General features: G+C 35.3%; 1 protein-coding gene and 1 long non-coding RNA gene across 9 annotated transcripts; both read left to right on the forward strand.

Annotated features, from left to right (window-relative positions):
- Positions 1–2,663: 2,663 nt before the first annotated feature.
- LOC132177461 (uncharacterized) lies at positions 2,664–17,005 on the forward strand. 8 transcript variants are annotated; one of them, XR_009439771.2, is made up of 11 exons: positions 2,667–2,996; positions 3,327–3,469; positions 3,974–4,070; positions 4,911–5,023; positions 7,543–7,679; positions 8,230–8,351; positions 8,495–8,606; positions 8,989–9,077; positions 11,753–11,795; positions 11,875–11,971; positions 12,047–16,384. It is a non-coding gene; the product is annotated as an uncharacterized LOC132177461 (long non-coding RNA). The 8 variants fall into 8 exon arrangements; XR_009439770.2 differs by having other exon boundaries at positions 2,664–2,996; positions 11,753–11,971; XR_009439772.2 differs by lacking the exon at positions 11,875–11,971 and having other exon boundaries at positions 2,673–2,996; positions 13,604–16,384.
- Positions 17,006–20,965: 3,960 nt separating this feature from the next.
- LOC132177462 (small ribosomal subunit biogenesis GTPase RsgA 1, mitochondrial-like) lies at positions 20,966–23,822 on the forward strand. The gene is given in 6 exon segments (XM_059589797.2): positions 20,966–21,788; positions 22,219–22,440; positions 22,550–22,744; positions 22,854–23,044; positions 23,341–23,488; positions 23,490–23,822. Coding segments are annotated over 6 exon segments (1,476 nt in total). The 5' UTR covers positions 20,966–21,110; the 3' UTR covers positions 23,532–23,822.
- Positions 23,823–26,201: the final 2,379 nt, after the last annotated feature.

Below are 26,201 nucleotides of genomic sequence, written 5' to 3' on the forward strand. Positions count from 1 at the left end.
TAAATGAAATTTGGGTAATTATAAATTTATAATAGGTCATAAAATGGCCGAGTTAAAAGAAAAAAAAAAAAAGGGTTGAGTTCATAAGGACCAAACTTAAATTTTCAAACTCATCGTAATATATATTAGTCACTATATATATTTATATAAGTTTTGACTTCAAAAAGAAAACAAAAGAAAGTTTTGAGAGTTGGGGGTGGCCATGGCCTCTACTTGCTCTCCCCCTATATTCATCCATAATCTTAGGCCTCAAAATTTTATCAAGCTGACCCTGGAGATGCATGATACATGAAGTCATGCCCACGTTGATGTTGGTTAGCATTCTAATCACGTAGATGATTGCGATTAGAAATTAATTAAAGCTCACATGACACATGTGTAACTGTGTTCATTCTAGCCTTGTTATATTTTGATCTAATTATGACTAAAAAAATTACTTAAACTTAGGCTCCATTTGTTTCGGTGCTTTTTGTTGGAAAATATTTTCAACATAAAATTTTTATCGAAAAATGATTTCCTGAAAAACATTTTATAGTATTTGATGCGTACGGAAAATCATAATAAATACTTTCCGACGTTGGGTCCTGGTGGGGTTCCAATAAGATCTTGGACAGGTCCCGGGCTAGTCTCGGCGGGGTCATGGGCTGGTCCGGTCGGATCCCGAGCAGGTCCTGGTAAAGATTCGAAAGAATAAGAGAAAGCATGAAACTGGAAATACTCGAGAAAAGGCAGTAGTGTAATCCAATATTGCTAACGAATCAAAATATTATTCCAGATCTGAACTTTTTATAAACCAAAATTATTTAAATAAGGCATGAAACTTGACGCCAAGCTTATTTTAAGTTTGCACCCACTTCACAAAATAGATTAAACTAGAAACAAACATAAAACAAAGAGAGTTGTAGTCGGTTTGGTTTTACGGTTTTAAGATGTGTAACTTAAAAAAGAAAAATATTAGTTTCAAAATCTACAATTTGAAAATGTAATTTTAAATTGCAATTAATTCTTTGATAAAATCGAAAATTGACCTTAAAAATGTGGGTTTATTTAAAAACACACCTCCTTGCATACAAATTGAAATAAGTATAATTCTTAAATTAGGAAACTATTAGTAAGACAAATCCATATTAGTAATTTCAAAAAAAAAAAAAAACCAAAAAAACAAGAAGAAGAAGAATCAATATTAGTAATTTCTAAGGGATAGCTCAATTGGCTGGAAACCACCCTTATGAAGCGAATGTCACTAGTTCGAATCCCTCACTCCCTCTTTCTCGTGTGAACATGTCAAACAAAATTATTAGTAATATCATAGAGGTACTATCTAACCACTACCTCTGCACATGCTAGTAACCAAGTAAATCTTAGCACTGTATCCAACTAAGCTTTATTTTTACCCTGAATTAATGAATCTTTATAATAGTTGGCATTATATTAACTTCAACCAAACTCGATCTAGGCCTTCAAAGTGGAACTAGATCATTTTAAGTGAATTGATGAATATTTAATTAGTTATATTTAATGGGTAGTTTTGTTCTTTTATTTTTTTAGGGAACAAAAATATGGCTAAAATATAACTAATTAAATATTATCTAAAGCTTGGGTAAATTTAATAATAGATTAAAAAATAAAAAATGTAACACTTCTGATCATAATTTTAAATGCTTTCACCTACTTGGAAAAAAACAAAAAAAAAGAAAAGAAAACGCTTTTCTCCAAATTACAAGAGGTGGTTGGAAGTGGTTTTAATGTTACAGCGATGAATTAATTATTGTAGGAAATTTGGTTGGAGGTGCTTTTAATGTAGGAACTAGGAAGCGTTGGGTTCAACTCATCATTCAATTCTACTGTTAAGTTTGAAACTTTGACACGGAAAGCAGTTCAGACACAATAAATATACAGCTTCACATTCTTTATTATTCTTTTTGAAAATATAACTTCTGTGTAAATAATTTTACATATTTAATAATAAATTTGGTCACCTCTTCAATGACAATGATGTCTAAAATAAGAATATAGAAAAAATAAAAATTTATGGATCACCGTAGATTTTGTTCTTATCTTATCATTTATTATCCTAACCATTTGTTTTTTTTGTTTTTTTTTTTTCAAGACTTCTTTTAAGTTGTATGTATCCTCCCTGCAAATCCAATAGATTAGAAAAAATATAGACCAATTTTTTTTTTTGGTTGGCCGGATTGATAAAGAGAAAAAAAGAAAAAAAGAAAAAAAAAAGACTGCTAGGCAATCTAATAGGTAATCCACGCTTTTACTCTTTGGATTGCCTAGCGGATTTCCACTAAGGGGGGCTTATTAGTGGATTGCCTAGTGGCAATTCACGCTTTTCAAATTCAGGATGGGCCCCCCACCCCCCGCTGTGGGTTAAAACGTGCAGGCTGTGCAGCAGCTTGATAATGGCTTTAGCTGCAATAGGTGGTACTGGGGGATCACGTGGCAGCCTTGACAAGTCAACTTTAACTTGTAAATTATACGGCATCTACTGATCTACGTACCAAAAAACAAGAAGAGAATCTCCAAAGCGATTATGCATTGTTGTTTTAAACAAGAAGACGTATTACAACGGAACAGAAAAGGAACAATATATACATACGATCTCATAAATAAAATAGACCGTGGTAGGTGAAAGCAACAATACTTCAAAAAAAACAAGTAGTACTTTCATATTTACTTGTTTGGATGAAGAAACACCGAGAAAAAAAGAAGAAGCAAAAGGCTGTGAAGAAACAACAACCCTTACCACTGAAACGCGAGAGATTCATGTGCAAGAGAAACTAAGGAAAGAGAAGAAGAAGAAGAAGAAGAAGAAGAAGAAGAGCTGATTGCCAGAAAAGAAAGGGTAAAGGAAGAAAACAAAGGTATGCAGCATAGTTGAAGCAAGCATATATTATCCCTGCAGGCGTTCGTTTTTCCATACAGGCTACCGGCTTTGTTCATGCCCTACCTGCCAGCTTCGTTCTTGCTGTTGCATATGATCTCCGGTATGTCTTTTGCTCTCTGTGACGTGTACGTAGTTCTAATCTCTGCAACTATAAAAGTTTGAGATGTGAAACTCAAAATAATCCTCTCTGCTTGCCCGGCCAATAATGTCGCTGCCCCTTACAACTGGTTGTGCGTGGGCATTAAACCAAGATAGATATCAAAAAAATTATAGTGGGAGTAAAAGTTAATTTATGGGGGGTTGAGAGGGGTTATTAAATCAAGATATCTTTGAAAAAAACTATAGTGGGAGTAAAGATAGATGATTTATAATAGTATATATAGCACTCTGTGAAGAACCTCTCTTACTTTCTGTGAATTTGTCTGTCTAGACTAAGCTGGGGTTTGACTAGCACGGCGCATGGCCGATGGCTTGCTCATGGAAACGGCATACCGATACAGTTTTTGAGACTTCCGATGGTGGTCGACGGCAACGCCTACGGCCTACTTCTTCCCCCTCCACCTCTACCTCCAGGTAGGGAAACGTCCAAATAAATAAATTAATTACTTTATGCGTCATACGTGGACCCAGATGACTGGATGCCACGAAATAGCGGTAAACAATCATGTAATTTTTGTTTTTACCTTAAGTGGTTAAAATATAAAAGAAAAAAGAATAAAAAAAAGCAAAAAGAAAACAAGAAATAAAAAAACAAAACTGTCTACCTGTCAGTGTCGGAGAAGACACGTGATTTGTTGGAAGCGTGCGGTGCGTGTAAGAGTTGGAGACTTGGAGTTCGAAACGCAAGATTTTTTCTTATATTCATCAATATCATCATTATAGAACCCTAAGCCTAAACACCTTGATGGTGAGGTCAGCCGCCTCCTTTTCCCCTCCAGTCTGTGTTGCAGTCTTTCATCGGAACTCCCTCACCATGCGCACAGTTTTGCTTTAAACCAGATTTGACTAAACTTTGTGTGTCAGACTGAAACTATCTATTTTTATTTCTTTATTTAGTAAATCAAAAACCTTTTGCAGCTCTGATCTGACGTTGGTTGTGGGTGGATGATGGCATCCGGATCTAATCTCTGGCCATAAACGATAAAGGATGAACCTTAGAGTCTCTGCACAAACGGTATGAAATTCAACCAAAGTTATGTGTTTGTATTTGTATTTGGTTTTGTTCCTAATTTAATACATATAGATATACCTGGTCAATCCTTCGGTCTATATGTATATACTTTAAATTTAATGTGGGTGATAGGTTTTACAAAGTCACAAATAGTACCAATTTCATTTAATCGTACCAAACAGTGATACATAAGATAGATCTAAGTTCTCTTTCTCGCGAAGAATATAATATAATTACCAGAAGGGGAAGAATGGTTACAATTTTGTTGGGTGAAACATCACCTACATTTGATAATAGAAGAAGATAATGAATCCATATAATAGAGAACAAAGCCATTAACGAATTGTTGGTCATACACTAGAGATGCATTGGTTACAAATGTTATAGACGAACCGATAAAGTTGGACAAATACACCAACAATGTTGAGAAAATAAAAAATAAAAATAGAACTTGAAATCAGTTTAGGTTCTTGTGCGATTATAATTTAATTCCTTAGTTTTTTTATTTTGACAATTAAATCATTTAGATTTTTTCTTGATTTCAAATGTTCCTCGTTCAACTTACTATCACCCGATATTTAATTGATCAGTCGTACATGGCATATACTAAACTAATCTAGCTGAACAAAGAAATCTACAGAAGAACCCAGTAACCTAATTGTCGATCAAGCAACATAGTTTTATTTTTTTTAAAATGGTCGATTATGCCTATTAAGCGCTTTAATTTTGAAGAGAAAAGCTCATTTTGTTTTTTATTTTTTTTATTTTTTGGCTTCTTTATTAGATACATATCGGATCTGATACATGCACCGACATTTTGCTTAATGTTTTTGGACAAACTAGTTTGATCCATTAGCAGGAACCAGTGACTGGGTATTCGTAAAAATGTTTGCCTGGGAGAATTCTCATCGTGAAGCGTGCAAATGGTTGGGATTTCGAGGAGAGCATCTTTACAGGTTCATTGTTTTTTCATCATCTATTTACCTGTTATCATCAAAATTTTTGTTTTTTCATCATCTATTACCCACTCCTTTTTTCTCCTACTCTCTCCATATTGAGAGTGACAAATCTATTATGAGGTCCTTGGGAAAGACACCGAAATAAATGAATGAAGCATGGCAATCTTATAACATTGAGGCTCGTGATGCATGCCATCTTGTGAACAAAAATGGCCTTTAGTACGAATTGTGTCTTGCAAACTTTTAGTCTAACTACAATCATTAGTTTTTTTTCTTTAAGTAGATAGGTAAAGGGTTACAAGGAATTAAAAAAATAAAAGAGAAAGGATCGACCTGAAGAATTTGAAAACAAAAAATAGGAAATTGATTGATAAAGGATCATAATTCATAAGCAACTGTGTCTTCTAGATATGGATAGGCATGTACAAGTATATTTGAAAATGCATCGATAACATTTGAATTCTCATTCTCCTCATCTTCTTCTATCTTATTATTGGTTTGACTTCTTATTCTTGTTGCAACCGTGTGGATCCTTATCCGGATCATTTTTGTTTGAATCTTCAAATGGTTCAATAGACACAACGAATGAAATTATGAAGCACATTTTGGAGTAGTTAGTGCAAGGAAAATTACTTCTAACTAACTCCATATTCCCCCATCAAGGTTTAACAATCTTTTCTACTCAACTTTGCTTTTTATTTTTACTCCTAGTCCAATTTAGGACTCGTTATGGTTCGTTATAATGGATTAATTAAGTCCTTCATTTTTATTTTTAAGTAAAATGATAAGGATTTATTATGCTGTCAAAGTTTTAATTTGTTACACTTTAATGATGCAAGTGATTTAAATAATATGACAATATATATAACATTTGATTTTTTTTTAATAGACTATATATATATATATATATATATATACACTTAAAAAACGGTCATGAATAATCATGACCTAAATTAAGATACAGCTTCACTTTCTTCAGTATAAATTGTATAATCAATTTTTTTTTGTTTTTTCCTAAGCGAAATTGATGCACAGAAAAATAAAGATGATCACATAACGGGATTGACAGCTTAGTTGTGAAGGTTGGGTGGTTGATGGCTTTGATAACGGGATTAGCTGGAATAGGTGGTACTGGGATTACTTTAACGGAATGGGCAGCATTGACTAGTCAACTACAACTTGTGAATTATATCCCATATATATATATATATTTTTTGTAAGACTGAATTATATCCCGTTTAAAAACAAGGGAACTTGGTAGCACAGAAATCGAAAGGAAAAAAAAACAAGTATTTGTACTCTCAACAGTACCTTAAGGGTTTGTTTGGTAATGGGGATGGAGATGGGCCAAACACTGTTCATCACCATTTTCCAAAAAAATCAACATCAAAACATTCTAACTTTTTCACTTTTAATATCAAATCATTCACTTTTTATTATTATTCAAATAAAAAAATCACTACAAAACAAAATTTTTTCACTTTTCCATACAACTTTTTCATTTTTTATACCAAACATTCTTACTTTTTTATCACATCAATCTATATCAACTACAGTGTTTAGGTCATCCCATTTGCCAAACACCCCCTAATTTTTGCAGCTCATGAAAAAAACACATCACCGACACCTCCATTATTGTAAAAAGGTTGTAAAGAAACGAGAAGAATTTTAAAAAAAACATAAAAAGCAAAAGCAAAAGCAAAAGTGAACATTACCCGAGAATCTCTCGGACAACAGGCCAATAGAAAATAGCCGGTGATTTCCCAAAAAAGAGTTAAAAAGAAGAAGAAAAGAAAAGAAAAAAAGAAAAGAAAAAAAAGAGAAAGCAAAAGCAAAAGTGCAACATTACCATAGAAAGGCGAGAATCACAACAGGCCAATAGAAACTAGTCAAAGAAGAAAAATATCTAAACACTCTCTTCTCTCTCCTGAAGCCTCCATTTTCGGCCAAGCTTGAGGAGGGAAAACCTCCTGGTTGCCCTCCTCCTCACCCCTTTTGCAACATCCAACATCTCTTTCTTCTGAGTTTCTCTCTTCCTGAGAGAGCTTTTTTACTTCTAGAGTTTTTTCTAGATCTTCCTTTCGACTTTGACGATTTTTTCTCTTGCTCATTTAGGGTATTTTTTCTGCATGAATTCTCTCTCTTGCTCATTTAGAGTATTTTTTCTGCATGAATTCTGTTGGTTCTTGCTCTCTCTTTCTCTTGGTTCTATACGTCGTGGTTTGTTGGAGGCTTTCTAAGTTCGGAAGAGTTAGCAAGTGTATATCCGCGACAGTCCCCCTAATTGTATATTAGCCTAATTAATACCTTAGCAAGGTTGACGCCCCTCCGTTTCCTCCGGTCTGCCACAGTCTTTCTTTCATTGCTGCACCACTTTGCCTAAACCAGATTTGTCTATGTCGGATCTATCATATCAAATCTACCACCATTGTCGTATTGCTTGGAACTAGAATAAATATTTTTCTTTGCTATCGAGAAAGAAAGAATTATATTCGGTTTCTGGAAACCTTTTGCAGCAGCGATCTGACATTGGTGGTAAACGACTTGTGTTGTAAGAAGTGGAGACAGCTTCATCATCATCATCATCATCATCCAGGCGGATGGCGGATTCCGATCTCCTGAGGGCTTGAGCCTCCATGCAGTACAAACGGTGGTATGAAATTCAATGGAAGTTACGTTTGAATTTTTTTATTTTTATTTTTTATATGTGATATGTGTTTATTATTATTATTATTATTATTTGTATAGTAATTTAATACAAATAGATATACCTGGACATTCAGTACATATGCATGTACTTTAAATTTAAAGGAGATAGGTTTGTAAGGTTTCAAATACAGTTTAATTGTAACAATATTTATATAGATAGAGCTAGTTCTCTTTCTCTCGATTATAATATACCTACAGGAGAATTATTATAATTTTTATCTATGAAACTTTAGCCGCATTTGATATTAGAAGATAAACTAGAATAGAGAACAAAGCCATTAACGAATTTTGAAGAAACTAGGCATGCGTGGTTATAGACTAACGGAGAAAGTTGGACAAATGCCACGAAAGTTGTTGAGAAAAAAAAAAAAAATGATTTGACTTTTTGCCCTAAGCAATAGGTCTATTATTCAGCCGATGTCTATGATTTCTAAGTCTAATCATTTGGTAAAGAGAGTCATAGGCCCCTGTCTTGATGTCTAAGCCTTTTGCAGGTGCAATATGGCGTTAATAATAAATAAGCTTCCAATTGATCAAAACTCTGAAGACAGCAAGTCAAGACATAGAAGCACGAGACAAGGCAAATGGGATGGAGGAAGTCCAACGTTATGTAATGGTATGTGATGAAATTTGTGTGTATTCAGTTTTGTTTAATAAAGTTAAGGGAAAAATAAAATCAATCACTTAGTTTTCAATTTTGACAATTAAAATTCCTTAAAATTTCTTTAGCCTTTTTTTTTTAATTAAAAAATGTTATAGATTACGTGTCCTATAGCCGGGGAGTATTTGGTGGCTACTGAACAGATCTATTAGGAGCAATTTGAGGAATCATTTGAGGAGCTGGGTTTGTGTCTCAAGGATGGCTATAAAGGTATGCTCCTCCTTTTCTCTCTTCCTCGTAATCTCTTCTCCTTTTTAGTTTTAGAGCATATATTAGAATGATTACTTCATCATTTTCTCTGCTCATTGTTTCATTACTTGACTCTAAAATTCCATGTGATTTGCAGCACCTAATATTTTTTAAATTATGATTAGAGTACCATATCAATTATTCAAGTATGTTTTAATTTGCATCTTTAGATGCCTTAACCTGTAGTATGTTGATAAATGTTCCTTCTTCTTTGAAGATGGCTCTTGCTGATTGTTTTGCAAGGAAGTAGTTGAACTTGATGTCTTTTTTATTCAGCACTATATTGGTTAAATATTGCCTTAAAGGCTCCTAAATTTATTTGATTCTATATACCTTGATGCAGGGTAAACTGGTCCTCTCCCAACTGTCGAAAATATATTGGAAAAGTAAGTTGAAGTGACATGGATATTACAATTGGAGAAATTCATGAGGGTAAGTATGTTTATAGCTTAGAAAATCATTGAAAGTAGCGTCAGTTGTAGTATTGTGTTGTTTGCTTGAACATTTGCTTGCAACCTATGTAATACTAAGTTTAAAAGGCTCTTCTCAAATAATTATCATCATTTTCATTGACAAATTCTTTTATATAGGTCACTTATAAAAAAAAAAAATCTTTTATGTAGGTAAAAGCCAAGAATCTAACATGTTCCTCCTTTGATAACTCTGGCAAACCTGTACTGGTTGACTTTTATGCCACTTGTTTGGTTCTTCCCTACTTATGTTTATTTTTTTTCTCTTCCTATCTTTTTTCAGATTTTGCTAACATCTATGATGTCTCTGACTATTTTGTAAGCCTATGTTATCACATTAAGCCATAACGTGCGGAATCATCTTGCTGAAAAACTTTATAAGCATTTTATCGTAATTGTCTAGATTTATGTTTGTCTTGTAAGTAATCTTTCATTCGTGAAGCAAATTCGTATTGTTCACCTTATACCCTATTAAGAGGGGTGTGGCCTTTAGTTTAGGAATAATTCCATGTCCTTGGTAATCTCCAGAATAGCAAAATTGAGTAGGATCATATTTAAATTTAATCGGAAGAATGAGTAACCCTAGGTATGGTTTGCATGTGGTCTTTGTCAATTCATGGATCCCATCCTCAACGAAGTCAATACTTAGCTGGAGTATAAGATATAGATGGTGAAAATTGACACTAAGAAGTATCCTAGCATTGATGATAAATACAAAATAGAAGCGTTGCCTACATTCATCATATTTAAGGACAGAAAACCTTATGATTGAATTTGCATCTCTCTTGCTCTTGTGTGGAATCCAACTGTATCCCTCTAGATGTTTTTTCTTGTGAAAGTAATCAATAAGCCCAATCTTATACTTGTAGAAGGACCTCTGCCCTCTCTGACTTGTCTTGGATTGTACAAATTTTTTGGTTTTGACCTGTCTCATTTATGTTGACCAACTGGTTCTCATGAGAGATTTTAATTGTGTAAATTGCATTTTTTTTTTTGTTAACAATGAAGTCAGTTAATCTCCCCTAAACTTTAAATGTGAGAAATCAACCCCCTAGACTATGGGGTCTATTGCAATATCTCTCTTCCTAAAGTTTCTTTAATATTCCCTATACTTCAACTTAAATTCACATACTTATCACATTTCATGGTATCACATGCTTATTTTTCTTTTATTTTCCGGTGCTCGCGGAGTAAGCTTGTGAAAGTTAATCATATTTTTTAAATTTATACAGGGGACATTGGCAAATGACCCTATTGTTTAGGGTGGGAAAGTTCAATTTACCTTAAATTTATTTGACTTTCTAGAGTCAGCTTTCATGTTTCTATATTAGAGAAAAATAGACATATACATTGCTTTGGTATAATCCACTCCAGACAAATCAAGGTCTGCTAGGGAAGGATTTTTTTATCCTTTGTGGCAATGTGTCATGTTGTCAAGACTCTAGAATATTAGTGTTTACCGTTTAGTTTAAGCCACTGGTAAAATAATCAGCACCATATAACTTAATACTACTCTCTCTCTCTCTCTCTCTCTCTCTCTTTCTCTCTCCTATCGTAATATTGAATTTTTTTGTTGATCTACTTCAAATTAGTGTCTTAATATTACCTATATATATATATATATATATATATATATAGTTGTGTAGTTTTTCCCTTATTAATCCTTGGTGAGTCATTATATGCAAAATGGAATTTATGTAGGTTCAAGGATATATCAGGATACTAGCAAAGGCTCTTGCCAAACATTTTGGTGCTAGATTGTTGATTATCTTTTGTTGCCTGGTTTAAGCTTTTTTAATGTCTAAAAAAGCTACAAAGATAGAAATTTATCTTTGTTTTCTAGGAATTTTATTACTATCTTCTAAGCTACAAATTTCTTCCAACACAACAATTGTTTTCATATTTTTGTTAACATAAGCTCTAGGGTGAACTACAGATTTTCAGTTTTGCAAGCATCTTAATAAGGTTGCTCAATTACCGTTTAGGTAGTACTTATCAAAAAAAATTGTTGTAGAGTAGGTGAATGATTGCTTGCTCAATTGCGTGAGAACAAGGTTGTTCAATTTCATAAGTTAAATATGTGTGTGATTCCTTTTCCTTCTAACTGATGGGAGAGTTGTTTCGTTTTTGTTGATCTATTTTTATCCAAAATATGAGGTTGTCATAACTTTAGTTTACTGGTAAAGGGAATTCCCTTTTTTTCTTTTTTTTTTTGATAGGTAAACCCACAAACCTTTCTTGACAATGAAATTTTCAGCTTGAATCGAATTGATTAGTGGTGTAAGGATGTTGACTGCATGCCGTAGTGAAAACCACTAGTTCCTGAACAATGACACCAATATCATACAACTTTCCCTAAGACATGTTAAACGAGCTACATGCATAAGGAGTTCAAAAAACCTCTAACAACATAAATTCCGACACAATACATGAAGCTCCTTCATGCATATGATTAAATGGACAAGGACAAATGAGTTTGTCAAAGTACATATCCATAACTCATACCAATCAATTTTGAATTTCATAGCCAAAACAACCCCTCTTTTAGGAAATTTTCTATCTCACATACAACGCAATAGGGCTAACAAGTTTATTCTAATACTTATTGATTTAAAGCTTACATTTTATGATTTTCAGTGCCTGGTGGAACAACATAAAGAAAGTTTCCAAGAAGGAGAACGTAAGAAATGTTTACCAAGTACTTTTCGATTCCAATTATTTAGTCAATATCATTTACTAATTACTTTCATATTTTGTAGGCAAAAAAGATAGCTGATGTTTTGCTATCAAAAATCTTCGTTGGGCGAGGATTTATTGATAATGCAAAAGTAACCTCTTTGAAAGAACAAATCCAAGGTAAGCTTGAAACCACAAAACTCTTAATTTAATGTATACATGAATAATAATTAGTTTTACTTACATTAAATACAGCACCTGCGATGGTATGCCATGAAATGAAATGGCATAACCCACGAGGACAAGGCAACTATGCCATGAACAGTGATGCGTCCTTGAAGGGTGAAAATAAGGTGGGTGGACTAAGTGTTATCGCCAGAAATGCACAAAGAATTCCAACATGGTTGGAAATGAGCTGGGAAGTAGGCTTCGAAAGTCTTACTTTGGAAGCATTAGCAATGTTGAGAGGAACAGAATTATCTCTTGCTGAATGGTGGTACATTGATGCGCCCTTGAAAGCAGTGTCCTTGAAAACGATGTCCTTTAAAGCGTCTTTTAAAGCATCCTTTAGAACGGACGCAAAGTATGTAACATGGATGATTAAAGATAATACATATCTTCCAGACTGGTCGGATGAATATACTAAAGAGTGTATTTTTCTTAAGAGCGACATTGAAAGAGATTGACTGGACATTTGCATATTCTTGCCGTGAATCAAACATTGCAGGTGCTGTAATGTTTGATTCACGACAAGCATATGTAAATGTCCAGCCAGTCTCTTTCAATGTCGCTCTTAAGAAAAATACACACTCTTTAGTATATTCATCCAAGCAGTCTGGAAGATATGTATTATCTTTAATCATCCTTGTTACATGCTTTGCGTCCGTTCTAAATGATGCTTTAAAGGACACTTTAAAGGACACCGTTTTCAAGGACACCGCTTTCAAGGACGCATCAATGTACCACCATTCAGCAAGAGATAATTCTGTTCCTCTCAACATTGCTAATGCTTCCAAAGTAAGACTTCCGAAGCCTACTTCCCAGCTCATTTCCAACCATGTTGGAATTCCTTGTGCATTTCTAGCGATAACACTTAGTCCACCCACCTTATTTTCACCCTTCAAGGACGCATCACTGTTCATGGCATAGCTGTCTTGTCCTCGTGGGTTATGCCATTTCATTTCATGGCATACCATCACAGGTGCTGTATTTAATTCAAGTAAAACTAATTATTATTCATGTATACATTAAATTAAGAGTTTTGTGGTTTCAAGCTTACCTTGGATTTGTTCTTTCAAAGAGGTTACTTTTGCATTATCAATAAATCCTCGTCCAACGAAGATTTTTGATAGCAAAACATCAGCTATCCTTTTTGCCTACAAAATATGAAAGTAATTAGTAAATGATATTGACTAAATAATTGAAATCGAAAAGTAATTGGTAAACATTTCTTACATTCTCCTTCTTGGAAACTTTCTTTATGTTGTTCCACTAGGCACTGAAAATCATAAAATGTAAGCTTTAAATCAATAAGTATTATAATAAACTTGTTAGCCCTATTGAGTTGTATGTGAGATAGAAATTTCCTGAAAGAGGGGCTGTTTTGGCTATGAAATTCAAAAGTGATTGGTATGAGTTATGGATATGTACTTTGACAAACTCATTTGTCTTTGTCCATTTAATCATATGCATGAAGGAGATGCATGTATTGTGTTGGAATTTATGTTGTTAGAGGTTTTTTGAACTCCTTATGCATGTAGCTCGTTTAACATGTCTTAGGGAAAGTTGTATGATATTGGTGTCATTGTTCAGGAACTAGTGGTTTTCACTACGGCATGCAGTCAACATCCTTACACCACTAATCGATTCGATTCAAGCTGAAAATTTCATTGTCAAGAAAGGTTTGAGGGTTTACCTATCAAAAAAAAGAAAAAAAGGGAAAGGTTTGTGGGTGCAATCTTCGTTCATGCTGTATTTTGGGCTGAAACAGAGTTGAAAGTGTGTTACTTGCGATCACTAAGGACAGCAGTACTCAATTATAGTATAGAGAATTGGATTGGATGTTGATGCTCATGTGATTTCAGTTTAATCTTACCTTATTCAATCGTATGTATTTTTTTAGTGGTTTCATTTTATTCCCCCAAAACTTTGTTGAGAGGGTTATGAAACTAAGACCGGTAAACATTGATATAGGATGTGAAGTTTTTCTATTATCTCACCCATTCATGTCGAAGACAATGGTGAGCCTAAAATTTTATGTAATAGGAGATATCAAACTTCTACCTAAATCACTATGCATGTTTTCTTGAGCTTATGTGCTAAAATAAGGGGTCTAAGTGAATGAAAAGATAGGACAGGGAGAGGCCCTAGTGGTGGGAATGAGTGAAACCTAAAATGTTTGGATCTTTTAGTTTAAATTTTGCAAGGTTTTGAAGACCCTGGTGCCCCAAAATAATAAGGGGTTTACTCTGTTATATATAAGGGGTTTACTCTTTTAATTTTTCCTTCTGTCCAAAGCACCACAAAATGCAAGAGGGAACAATCTTTCACACAGTAACAACACTCACAGAATTACCACCAGTTTGTTTTAAATTCTTTTCTTAACATTTCAAAGTTTTTAAATATATATATATTTTAATTAATATAATAAAAATAACTAACTTGATCAGTGGGCCTTGAAAAAGAAAAGATTGTGATGGGCTGAATTTTCAAAAAAGTGTATTATGGAGTGATGGACTTCTTTAAGAACTTCATTCTTAAGGGTATGGATAGTAGTTTCAATAGAAGAGTTATTCTCATTGAAATGATTTTTTCCCTAGTAAGTGTATTGTATCTCAAAAGCACATAATTTTAATTATGAACAATGTTTCACCAAATGATTTTCATATATGCCGCCACGTAGTTGCCAATGTTAAACAGGAAGGTTAAAAAAACTAAAATCATAATATATCTCCAACCTCAAATTTTGAAAAATTAGACACTACAAAATAAGCAAGATAAGCTAACCTGTAGTTGCTCCACGCAACGTTGTTTCTTGGACATTAATCAACTCATCAAACGACCAACCAACCTGTAATTAAAACATCAACCAATGAATTGCAAAATGAAAGATAATCCAAAAGGTCATTCCTCATAAATTATGCTCGAAGTATACGCACACTTCACCCATCAAAAATAAGCAACGCTCTTAATAGATTTTGAGGCCAGGGCGACACACTTTTTTTCTTTTGTAAGAGGGCGACACACTTGGGTCATATTAATTCTAAATCATTCTTCTTGCTTTTTGCACAAAGGACTTGCAAAATTCACCTTTGTTTAGAGAACTAGTGGGAAGGCATGTTGTGTTTGATAGTAAAAAATATATCTATATAGTCAAAAAATATATCTATGTAATAATTAACATTAAAAACTCAAATGACATACATAAAAATTATTTCCCAGCAAAATTTAATATCTAAATTCTTACATATATAAGTGATATGATAGGAAAACATCAGAGAAGTGATTAGATATAATATACAACAAAAAGAATTCTATGTAAGAGTTAATCTCAATGGTGCACACATATTTTAACTACAAAACCAAGCATATGGTTTTGTTCATCATCTACTAATATAGGAAGACAAATTAATACTCAATATAGTAAAAATTTATGTCTTCTTTATGCGACATTTGTTAATATCATGTGCAGCTCCAAAAAATACCACTTTCCAAACTCATTCTGAAAACATAAATTTATTCATTTGCATTTGGGTGCGTCATGAACAAGAAATATTAAACCTATGACCTAGTCCTTGGTGAACTTCAAGCTCGATAATGAACTCGTGTTCAGAAAAGTAACATTATCTGCGATGCCATCCTATTACCAGTAAACTAAAGTTATGACAACCTCATATTTTGGATAAAAATAGATCAACAAAAACAAAACAACACTCCCATCAGTTAGAAGGAAAAGGAATCACACACATATTTAACTTATGAAATTGAACAACCTTGTTCTCACGCAATTGAGCAAGCAATCATTCACCTACTCTACAACAATTTTTTTGATAAGTAATACCTAAACGGTAATTGAGCAACCTTATTAAGATGCTTGCAAAACTGAAAATCTGTAGTTCACCCTAGAGCTTATGTTAACAAAAATATGAAAACAATTGTTGCTAGAAGAATAAATTTGAATTTATGAGTACACAAGGGAAAAGTGGAGGGGATTCGAACTAGTGACCTCTACTTTATGAGGCATGGTCCACAACTGATTGAACTACCCCTTGGAGACTATTCTCAGTTTGTTAAATGCATTCTCTCTCCCTTTTTTGTTTGTTTGAATAAATTCATAATGCTATGAATATAAAATGCAGAATCATAAAATAGAGAAGAGACAAAATATTTTACGTGGTTCGGTCTATGACCTACTTCCACAGATAAAGCCCAAAGGGTTACTCTATGCTCTTATTGAATTGATTTGGTTACACATTCTCTCTCCCTTTTATTCTGTTTGGTTTTGCTTCTATTTTTGGTATTTTCGGCATACTCTGCCTATCTTTGGCGAGTTTGGTCTGTCTCTGACGAAGGTTCCTATTTGATTTTCAACAGTATTTCAACTTGGTTTTGGTGTCTCCAACGTGTTTTGCATGTATCTTGCTAATTACGACGATACTTGTTGGTTGATCACGTGAAATGTGATCGTTGTAAGTTGTCAAGATCCGACCGGCCTTGGTGTTTTGCGGTGAGATCCAATCTATCGTTGGTGTTTGAGGCGAGATCCGACTGGCCTTGGTGTTTTGCAATGGGTTCTGATCGGTCCTTGTTATTTTCCGACAAGATCCTGTTGGCCTTGGTGTTTTTCGGCGAGATCTGACCGCCTGTTGCAGTTTCCAACGAGCTTTCGACTGGCGTCGAACTTTTAGCAAATTTTCTTGTAATTTTTATGGGTCTTGTGTGCTCCAAGCTGTTCCAACTTGAGGTGGAGTCTTAGAATATGTTTTTCTATGTATTTTTCGTTTGCTTGTTTCTTCCCATCTGAATTTATATGATTTATATGATTTAGCTTGAGGGGGAATGTTGAAAGAGTCATTAGGGTTTGCCATTCAAAAAAAACAAAAAGTCATTCGGGTTTGAGGGTAGTTTGGTCATTGTGATATTTTTCCAATCCTATATATTAGGATGTTTGTATTAGATTAATAATAAGCTAAATAATACATCAGTCTTAGAGTATGTTTTTCTCAGTGTTTTTTGTTTGCTTGTTTCTTCCAAGTTGAATTTATATGATTTGGCTTAAGGGGGAGTGTTGTAGGGTTAGTAAGTCATTAGGGTTTGCCATTCAAAAAAAAAAAAAAAAAGTTCATTAGGGTTTGAGGGTAGTTTGGTCATTGTGATATTTTCCTAATCCTATATATTAGGATGTTTGTATTATATTAAGAATAAGCTAAATAATACATCAGCCTCTCTTCTCCCTCTAAACTTCTTGCTACAAACCTCTTAACATAAATAAAATGCATACCTATTGAGTGTAAAGTTTCAATTTAGTCATGCTATCGAAGTTTGAGGACAATACAGTTGCATAAATTGATTGTGGGTAAAAGTTGGATGAAATTTAAACGAAAGAATTGCTATGGAAAGGCAGAGATACAGTAGATTGTAGGACAATGGAGATGTCAATTGATCAGCTATATATACTTCCAACAACTTCAGGGAAACTTGAAGAACTCATAAAGCCAGTTTCCATTAAGAGAATATATAATACATAGAAAAAGCAGCAGCAAAAAAGATACACATATGATAAATTTAATGTTCTTTTTGTTTTTTTTTCCCCTCGTGGTGTTTATTATAACATTCTTGGCCATTACTATACTTCGTTGTAGAGGCGTCAAGTTAATGCAGATCTGTTCATAAATTCCCATTCGCTGGAAGCAAACACAAGTGAGGCCCTATGTTAGAATATAAATTAAATAATTAAATTCATTTATTTTTATTAACTTTAAGACTTGCATAATTTATTATCCAAAAATTGGTCGATCTTAAGTGTATTTTTCCGCTTAAGATTTTTACAGATTGTCCTTATCAAGCATTACGAACATTGAAAAGCACGGGTAAGATTAGTCAGTCATTCAAACTTTGTCCTTTTACACACTTTTCCAACAAGTAAAAAAAGAAAATAAACAAGGTGAGGGTATCAATCCTTTTGATGTTTGATGGATTATTTTGTAGAATACTTGCTATTTTGTTTTGCACGCCACTTTTATCTGCTTCCATACCGCAAGTTACACTGGAAGCATAGAGCTGCAAAACATGCTATTCCGGCAGCAACAATCTTAACAAATGAATCGGGAATGATCTATGAGGGGATAAACCAGCAGTTACTATAGACAATAACACTCCCTCCAAGTTGCAGGGGATAATAAAGCTACCGGATTTTATGCCACTTAAATCTTTCTTTGCAACTTCATCAAGCTTTCATTGCACCAGAGGAGCCCGCAATGATACTGGTGAGCTGTGGCCTTATCTTGTTTTCTGCAACCAGCGGGCATAAGGTCAAAAACCCAGTTTAGTTACGGCAGTGGCGAAGCCAGACATTTCATAATGTAGGGGCCAAAAAAAATTTTTGCATCCTAAAAATTTTTTTTGCATCCTAAAAATTTTGTGTTGTCCTAAAATTTTTTCTTGAGGGGTAGTACCACTAACATGTATTATTCTCTTAATTTGATCAAAGCCTAAAAAGACTAAACAGTATCATAACGCATTAACACAACAACACAAATAGCAATAATGCAATATAACACTTCAAATTCGAAAATTAGTTTCCAGCTTACTTTGCAGAAATTCACACTCAGTTTCAAGCTTTCAGTTATCAGTTATGCTACAATTTTCGTCGTATTGTTTAATTGTTCTACATCAAATTGATGTCCATTTATAATGGGTACCACTAACATGTATTATTCAATTTATTCTCTTAATTTGATCAAAGCCTAAAGAGCCAAAGAGGCATAACACAGCAGTAATATAACACTTTCAGTTTCTGGAATCAGAATAAAAATAATTAAGTAGATTCTTGGAATACCTCAGTGTTTCCGGTAAAAGTCCAAGCTCCATTTAGGTAAATAAATCATAATAAAGGACGAGGTACCTCATGATCAACAGCTCCGATTGACGATCGTTTGTGGTCCGATTGGGCAGAAAATTGGCAGGGATGTTAATGATACGTGATTCTTCATTGTGAACGGTGGAGATTAGATTTTGAGCCATTCTGTATCGGGGATGAGGAGAGGAAGAAAAGGAGATAAGAAAAGGAAGAAGAGAAACGAAGGAAAGATGAGAACATTGAGAAGAGAAGAAAAGAAAAGGGAGAAAGAAAAATGAGGAGAGAGAGGAGCTGATGAATTGTCAGGTACGAAATAATAATTGTGTATACCTTAAGACAAAAATAACCTTTGTCTTATATAACTATGATGAAGAAAGATAAGTGCAAAATAGTCTTATACAGGGAGAATGTAGGGGCCTCGCTGGAACTTGGGGAGAATAGAAGAAAGAAAATTTTTAAATGTAGGGGCCCGAGCTGGAACTTGAGGAGAATAAAAGAAAGAAATTTTTAAAATGTAGGGGCCGTGCTGGAACCTGGGGAGAATAAAAGAACAATTTTTTTTTTTTTGCAGGGGCCGTGGCCACTGCCCGCCCTAACGTGGCTCCGCCACTGTAGTTACATACAAATAAAACAGATAAAAGCCCCACAAGGTCAGAACTAGAAACATACTTGACAAGCAGAGTAAGCAATAACACAGATTTGTGCATTACGTACATTTTCTACATGAGTATACAAATAAAATTTACTAATAATTTTCATCATAATCTCATGTAACTTGTGTTTATCCTAGGGGGGGCTTTGGAGATTAATTTGTATTGTAAGTTGACTACAATCAAGTCACACTCATGTGGGGCCAAACAACCTGAAAAGAAATGAAGAGAAGCTGAACATCAAGGCCACTTTTTAACGGCCAAAAATTAGTTACAAACGGGTTTGTAGTAAATTCATACAAATTAATATAATAAAGTAATGTGTTTCTTAACACGTGAGAAGCACATGTTTTTTTAATAGCTATAGCACACATGTCACTTTATCAAATTGATTTGTATGAATTAGCTACAATAATTTATATCTCATTTTAACCGGTTTATGTCTTTATTTAAAGACTTTTTTATAGGTAATCAAAGAAATTTTATAAAAAGCATAGGGGGCGCCTCTAAGGTCTTTATTTAAAGACTTTTACAAGTCCTAGTTTTGCATGCATATCCTTTTGGCAAAAAGTTTTATTATAAAATTATATACGCATTCGTTTTGGGCTCTTTGAATATACGCAAAAAACCCGAGAGAGACATAGCGTGCCAATGTGCCACGCAACAATACAAGAAGAGAGAGAGTATTCTTTTCTTCTTCAAACAACCACCACGTATAAGAGAATAAAAAATAGTGTTTGTGGAACACCTTAAAAGTCATTACCGTTGTTTTCTCTTTTGTGTGTGAGGTTTTGAGCATATTGCAACTTTTGGTTTAGTGGTTTTTGTTACCACTTTTTTGTAATTCATCTTTTGATGGTAAACCTTCTTCCTAATTGTCTTCACCTACGAATATAGGCTTTGTTAAACTGACCAAAGTCTTGTGTTTTGCAGGATTGGTTTAGTTTATAATGTTCTTTTCAACTTTTTTTGCTATTCTCATTTTCAATTTGTCACAACAATAGAAGAGGTGTCCGAAAGCAATGGCAGCGTTGGCCCACTCCGAGAAGAGAGGGGGCTTATTGATGGCCAGGATGGTTAGCCGCGAGTCACTCGACCTCGAGGATCAGGAAGGAGCTAGATTGACCGCCAGAAGGCTGCATAGGCCCGCTTGACCGATAAGTGGAATAGACCCAAAGCAAAAGCAAAAGTGCAAAACAGAAAAAGATTATATTGCCATCACAGTGTTTCTGTTATGAAGCCCACTTCAAGCCCTTGGGCCTAAATTATCTCTTTCCCTTTGCTTGTGCCTAAGGACCTTAGCCTGCAAGGTTTGTAATGTACCGATCATTTCATCACCATGCAAAAACTAAAAACTCCCACCATTTAAAAACCCAAAAAAAACATTGACCGTCCGATTCCGACATTGTTGCCGTGGCATCACCGCTATTTAATCCTTTTTCCACGTTATAAAGCCGTACAACACGAAGAAACTGCTGGACACTCTCCGAGTCCTCCTCGCTCAACTGCTCGAACCAGCAATGGATAACACGCCCAAAGCATGACTCCCCACTGACTCTCTCTCTCAAAGGAATTCAAATCCACAATCCCTATGACGATCGCCTCCGTTTCAATCATCCGACACACCACGGCGTATCACCCAATCGTCAACAGCCTCCTCCCGCGGCGCCTGTCGACCGTCCGATGCCTCTCAATCTCCGCCAAACAGCAAGAAAACGCTAATAAGGTGTCCAAGAAGCCCCAGCCGAGCAAGAACCTGCTCAGAGCCAAAAAAATCTTCAGAGACTACTCGTCCTCGCTCGCCCCAGTGCTCTCCCCCCAAGATCCCCCTCCGCTCTCCCAATCCCAAGCCATCGGCACAGTCGCCGCCGCCCAGGCCAACTTCATGCGCGTCGTCGTTCAATCGCTTTCATCGGAACCTTCTGGAGGCTCCGGCGAGGGTTCGGAAGCTTTGGGAACCGGAGTTGAGCTGCTGTGCGTGGTGAGAGCGGTGCTGAAGAAGATCAAGAGGAGGGTCTTGGTTGGGGACAAGGTGCTGGTGGGATCCATCGATTGGGTGGACCGGCGGGGAATGATCGAGAACGTGTTCCGGCGGAGCTCGGAGATTCTGGACCCGCCTGTGGCGAATGTGGACCATTTGCTGGTGCTCTTCTCGGTGGAGCAGCCGAGGCTCGAGCCCTTTACGCTCACGAGGTTCCTGTTGGAGGCCGAGTCGACCGGGATTCCTCTCACGCTCGCACTGAATAAGTGCGAGCTTGTGGATGATGAGGTTAGGGTTTTTCTTTTTGATTGTGATTGTGATTCTCTGGGTTTGAAATGTAGAAAATTGAATTAGATTTTAGAAGCTGAATGATAGTTGATAGTTGCGTCTGCTCTATCCGAATTTAGTTAGGCTTGTCACTGAATAAGGCTTTGGCAGCGAAAATGCTGAATATAGTGCTGCAACTGATAGCTAGCGAAACCCTCTGTTGGTTTAGGTTATTGAATTCCAAGGTGTATGTTTCTAAAAGTTCTCTCGTGAAGCCATCATTATATTGCTTGTCAAAGACCACCTGTCTCTAGCATTTGATCTGGATTGAAGAAACATACTTGGCCGGCTAATAATATGTGTTGCTTTCCTGTTATTAAATGTTGTTCGTTATTCTTTTCTTTCCCAGATATTCATTCTGAAGTTTGTTAGACTTTGATGGGATGTGCAGACACTAGATGGATGGCGGATTAGGCTACGTAGTTGGGGCTATGAACCCATTTTTTGCAGCGTTGAGTCCAACTGTGGACTTGATCTTCTTGCATGTATTTTGGGAGATCAAACAACTGTAATTGTGGGTCCAAGTGGAGTTGGGAAGTCTAGTCTGATTAATGCTCTGAGAAGCAACCACCGTGATTCCGATGCAGCAGAAGGGGATAATTGGTTTGATCATGTGAGTTTGAATCTCTCTGCTTCGCATCTTCACTTTCTTATTATCTTTTGTTTGTGATTGCACGCAAGTGTGATGCGTGTTCCCCCTTTTGCTCATGTGCTTCTTTCAGATTCTAGGCAGTAAATGGTTTGACGAACAGCGAGTTGGGGAAGTTTCAACGAGAAGTGGCAGAGGGAAGCATACTACTCGCCATGTTTCTCTGCTTCCGTTGTCAGGAGGGGGTTACCTTGCTGATACTCCTGGGTTTAACCAGCCTAGTTTGATGAAAGTAACAAAACAATCTCTCGCCCAAGCTTTCCCTGAGGTTTGTGCTGTTTATTAAGCATTCTGTACTTCGTTTGATTCATTTACATAAGTTCCTTGATGTGGCATTTGTCTGTTTCAAATAATCACTTTTTAGCTCCTCTCTTCAGATCCGGAAAGTGCTAAGTGACGGGCCTGATAAATGTTCATTCAATGATTGCTTGCATCTCGGTGAACCAGGGTGTATTGTGAAAGCAGATTGGGAGAGATACCCATACTATTTTCAGATTCTTGATGAGATAAGAATCAGGGAAGAATTCCAGCTCAGGACCTTTGGAACCAAAAGAGAGGGTGATGTGAGGTATGTCAGATTATATATGGAGCATGTTAGTTGCGCATTTTTTATCTCTTAATGCTTGCTTACCTATGAAGTTTGAGCATTTTTGGAGTACAGATCTCGTCTGGATCAGTTTGCAATGATCCTTGTGACCTTAAAGGCCATATTGTGATTTTACCAAACGCTTAATTGCGATTTCAAATTGCACGTTTTGAAATCACTATTTTTTCAATTATATGTTTTGAAATCATTATTTTGTTAATTACTCATTTTGAAACAGTAAATCTAAATGGACTTAAAATGAGTCAATTTGTTTGTAGGTACAAGATGGGAGATATGGGCGTTCAGCAAGCAGAACCGCGGTTGGAGCCTAAGAAGCATAGGAGAAAATCTCGTAAGAGCATCAACCAATCAATTATAGATGAGTTGGATGAGCTGGAGGACGATGACGACGACTTGGAAGTGGAAAAATGATCCTTTTTTAAGAGCTATGAGGAATGAAAACCGGTAGGATTAGGAAGTTGTTTGCCTCGAATCTAATATTGTAAATAATAAGTTTCCTAACCCTTCTTTTGTCTCAGAGGTTAAGATACATTCGTTAGTACAGATTACACGGTGCGACTAATTGGATTTCTCTTTCTGATTAGCTGGGGGGTAATACTCGTTTGATGGCAGCTAATCAGATTTGACATAAGAACTAATCCACTAATTCCGATGTTCTTCACTTTTTGCATGCTTGACCCTCTAATTGTATCTGATGCCGATCTTTGTATATGGAACTTTTTATGATTTTGCTGAAGTATTCTTGAATGGGCCAGCGATAATCAAGTCTTTAAATCACGAAAGAGAGTGGCTGCTAAAGGCTTACTGAGAGTGGCATATAATCAAGTCTTAACATGAAATTAGCATGTTAGAATTTATAGGCATGACCCGATTAATTAAATAAATCAAATTAAAATTTATCTATACAAATCTTATAATTATGTCTCGAAATTGAATACGAATCGTATCCCATTTTAAGAAGGAGGTATTTTTATTGCACACATTATGACTCGATTAATTAAATAAATCAAATTAAAATTTATCTATACAAATCTTATAATTATGTCTCGAAATTGAATACGAATTGTCACCCTTACATATGTAACCTATAACCCATTTTAAGGAGGTATTTTTATTGCACACATTATGACTCGATTAATTAAATAAATCAAATTAAAATTTGTCTATACAAATCTTATAATTATGTCTCAAAATTGAATACGAATCGTCACCCTTACATATGTAACCCACAACCCATTTTAAGAAGGAGGTATTTTTATTGCACACACAACTTGAATCGGAAGCTTTAGCCAACATAAATCAAAATTTGTTCCTCAGCAACATTGGTGAAGCAGGAATAAACCAACAAGCTCGGATGTAGAGAAGATAAGCACATTAACTTTAGTAACCGACTAGATGTGTAAATATTTTGTAATTCACTTGAACTTAATGCACCTATCTCTGAAATTCGTAGGATTTTCAGAAACATATACAATCGTAGGACTTCAAGAAACATATACAACTGTTTCCATATAACCAAGCGACCCTTCCTCAATGCTCTGCAAAGGTAGGTCCCTGCTGCAACAGAAGTAGCAGGCTAGCAGCTATTTCGGGAGGAACAAAGGGCGAGTCTCTTTCCATGTTGATATCTATTATTATTGTTGTCAACACAAAAAACATACACCTATTTGCAAAGCTAAGACGAGTATAACAAGAACAATGACATTGTCACCACGGAGAAGTTAATGGTGAACCGACCAATAGCAGCCATCGCTCTGAAGTTACGCGTTCACATGCCTATTACTGTTGTCATTAATCTACAGATGAGCCATCATGCTTCTACCGCACATGGTCAATACTAGGGCACGAACTTGCCATGTATTATCCAAATTAAGAAGGGTGCAATATAATCCAATTCTTAATGTTTCACACAACGCATGCACTTCAAGATTACATCCAACAAAATGGCTACATTTTAAGCTTACAAGAAAGCACCCAAAGCTGATGGGCACATTCAGTCTAGGAGCACGGTTAACTCTGTGACATTGGGCAAGTAGAGAAGCCAATGAGCAAACACAGGCATCAGGCATCCTTGACTCATCATTGTTTACATAAGACCTCGCTGCTTTCCTAAAGCAAAAAAGACACCTAACACATCATCCTAGTAGGTGACTCAAGCAACCATCCTCTTACAAAATGACTCATAATCTCCTTGCAGCCAAAGCTCAACAGGGGATAGATTTGCTTTTGGGGAGTTCGACACATATCAATTTTGTGATCAGTATGTTAAACACACCACACCAGGACATCTAACCCCCACGGCCTCAGCCTCCACACCCTCAAACTACAGCCATTTGGTGAGTTGGAGACCCTATCAATAATGTTTATGTTAAGTCCACTTCACCTTCTTTTGTTTTTAATGCCTACCTTTGGCTCAAGTAATATTTTGTCAAACTCGAAAGTGTCCAAAGTAAGCAGGGTTGCTGGAAGCTTTAATGTAGAAGTTGTTTTTTTACTTTCTTGGAGTCGTTGTTCCAAAATTGAAAAACAAGTCGGCCACACAACTACTGATTCTAATACAACAATGAAGAATTCGAGAAATGTAATAAAAGAAATCTCATCAATGCTATTGATAAGTCATATTTTTAACAATAATTGTATTATACAAACTGAATGTCTTTTATGAAAACGTTATTGACTCTATACCTTGCTAAGATGGTACAATAATTTGCTCTTGGAAACTACACAGTAGTTAAATCAACCTAATTGTGTCCAAAAATTCAACTTATTAGTCTACACTTAGTTAAATGTATTCTAATTCATTACAATATTCGAGTTGCTTACCTTGTTTCTAAGATGGGAACTTTTCTGTCGGGCACTGAAATTAAATTACGAATGAGTTAAATTGTTCATAAAATAAATCTAACATGTTAAATGAGAGAATACCTTCGACCTCCTCCACCAGTAATATCCCAGATCTCAATGAATAAACATTTCAGCCTTTTCAAATTTATGAATTCTGACAAATCTACTAGAAAAGGAAAGAAATAAAACAAATAGAATAATTTTTAGTGTCAGTTCTAAGATATCATATTAATGGAGGTTTGAAATACAATATTGCATCTTACCATTGGTCCAA

The sequence above is a fragment of the Corylus avellana genome, chromosome 4 (assembly GCF_965113065.1).
Source record: "Corylus avellana chromosome 4, dhCorAvel1.hap1.2, whole genome shotgun sequence".
Classification (NCBI taxonomy): Eukaryota; Viridiplantae; Streptophyta; class Magnoliopsida; order Fagales; family Betulaceae; genus Corylus; species Corylus avellana.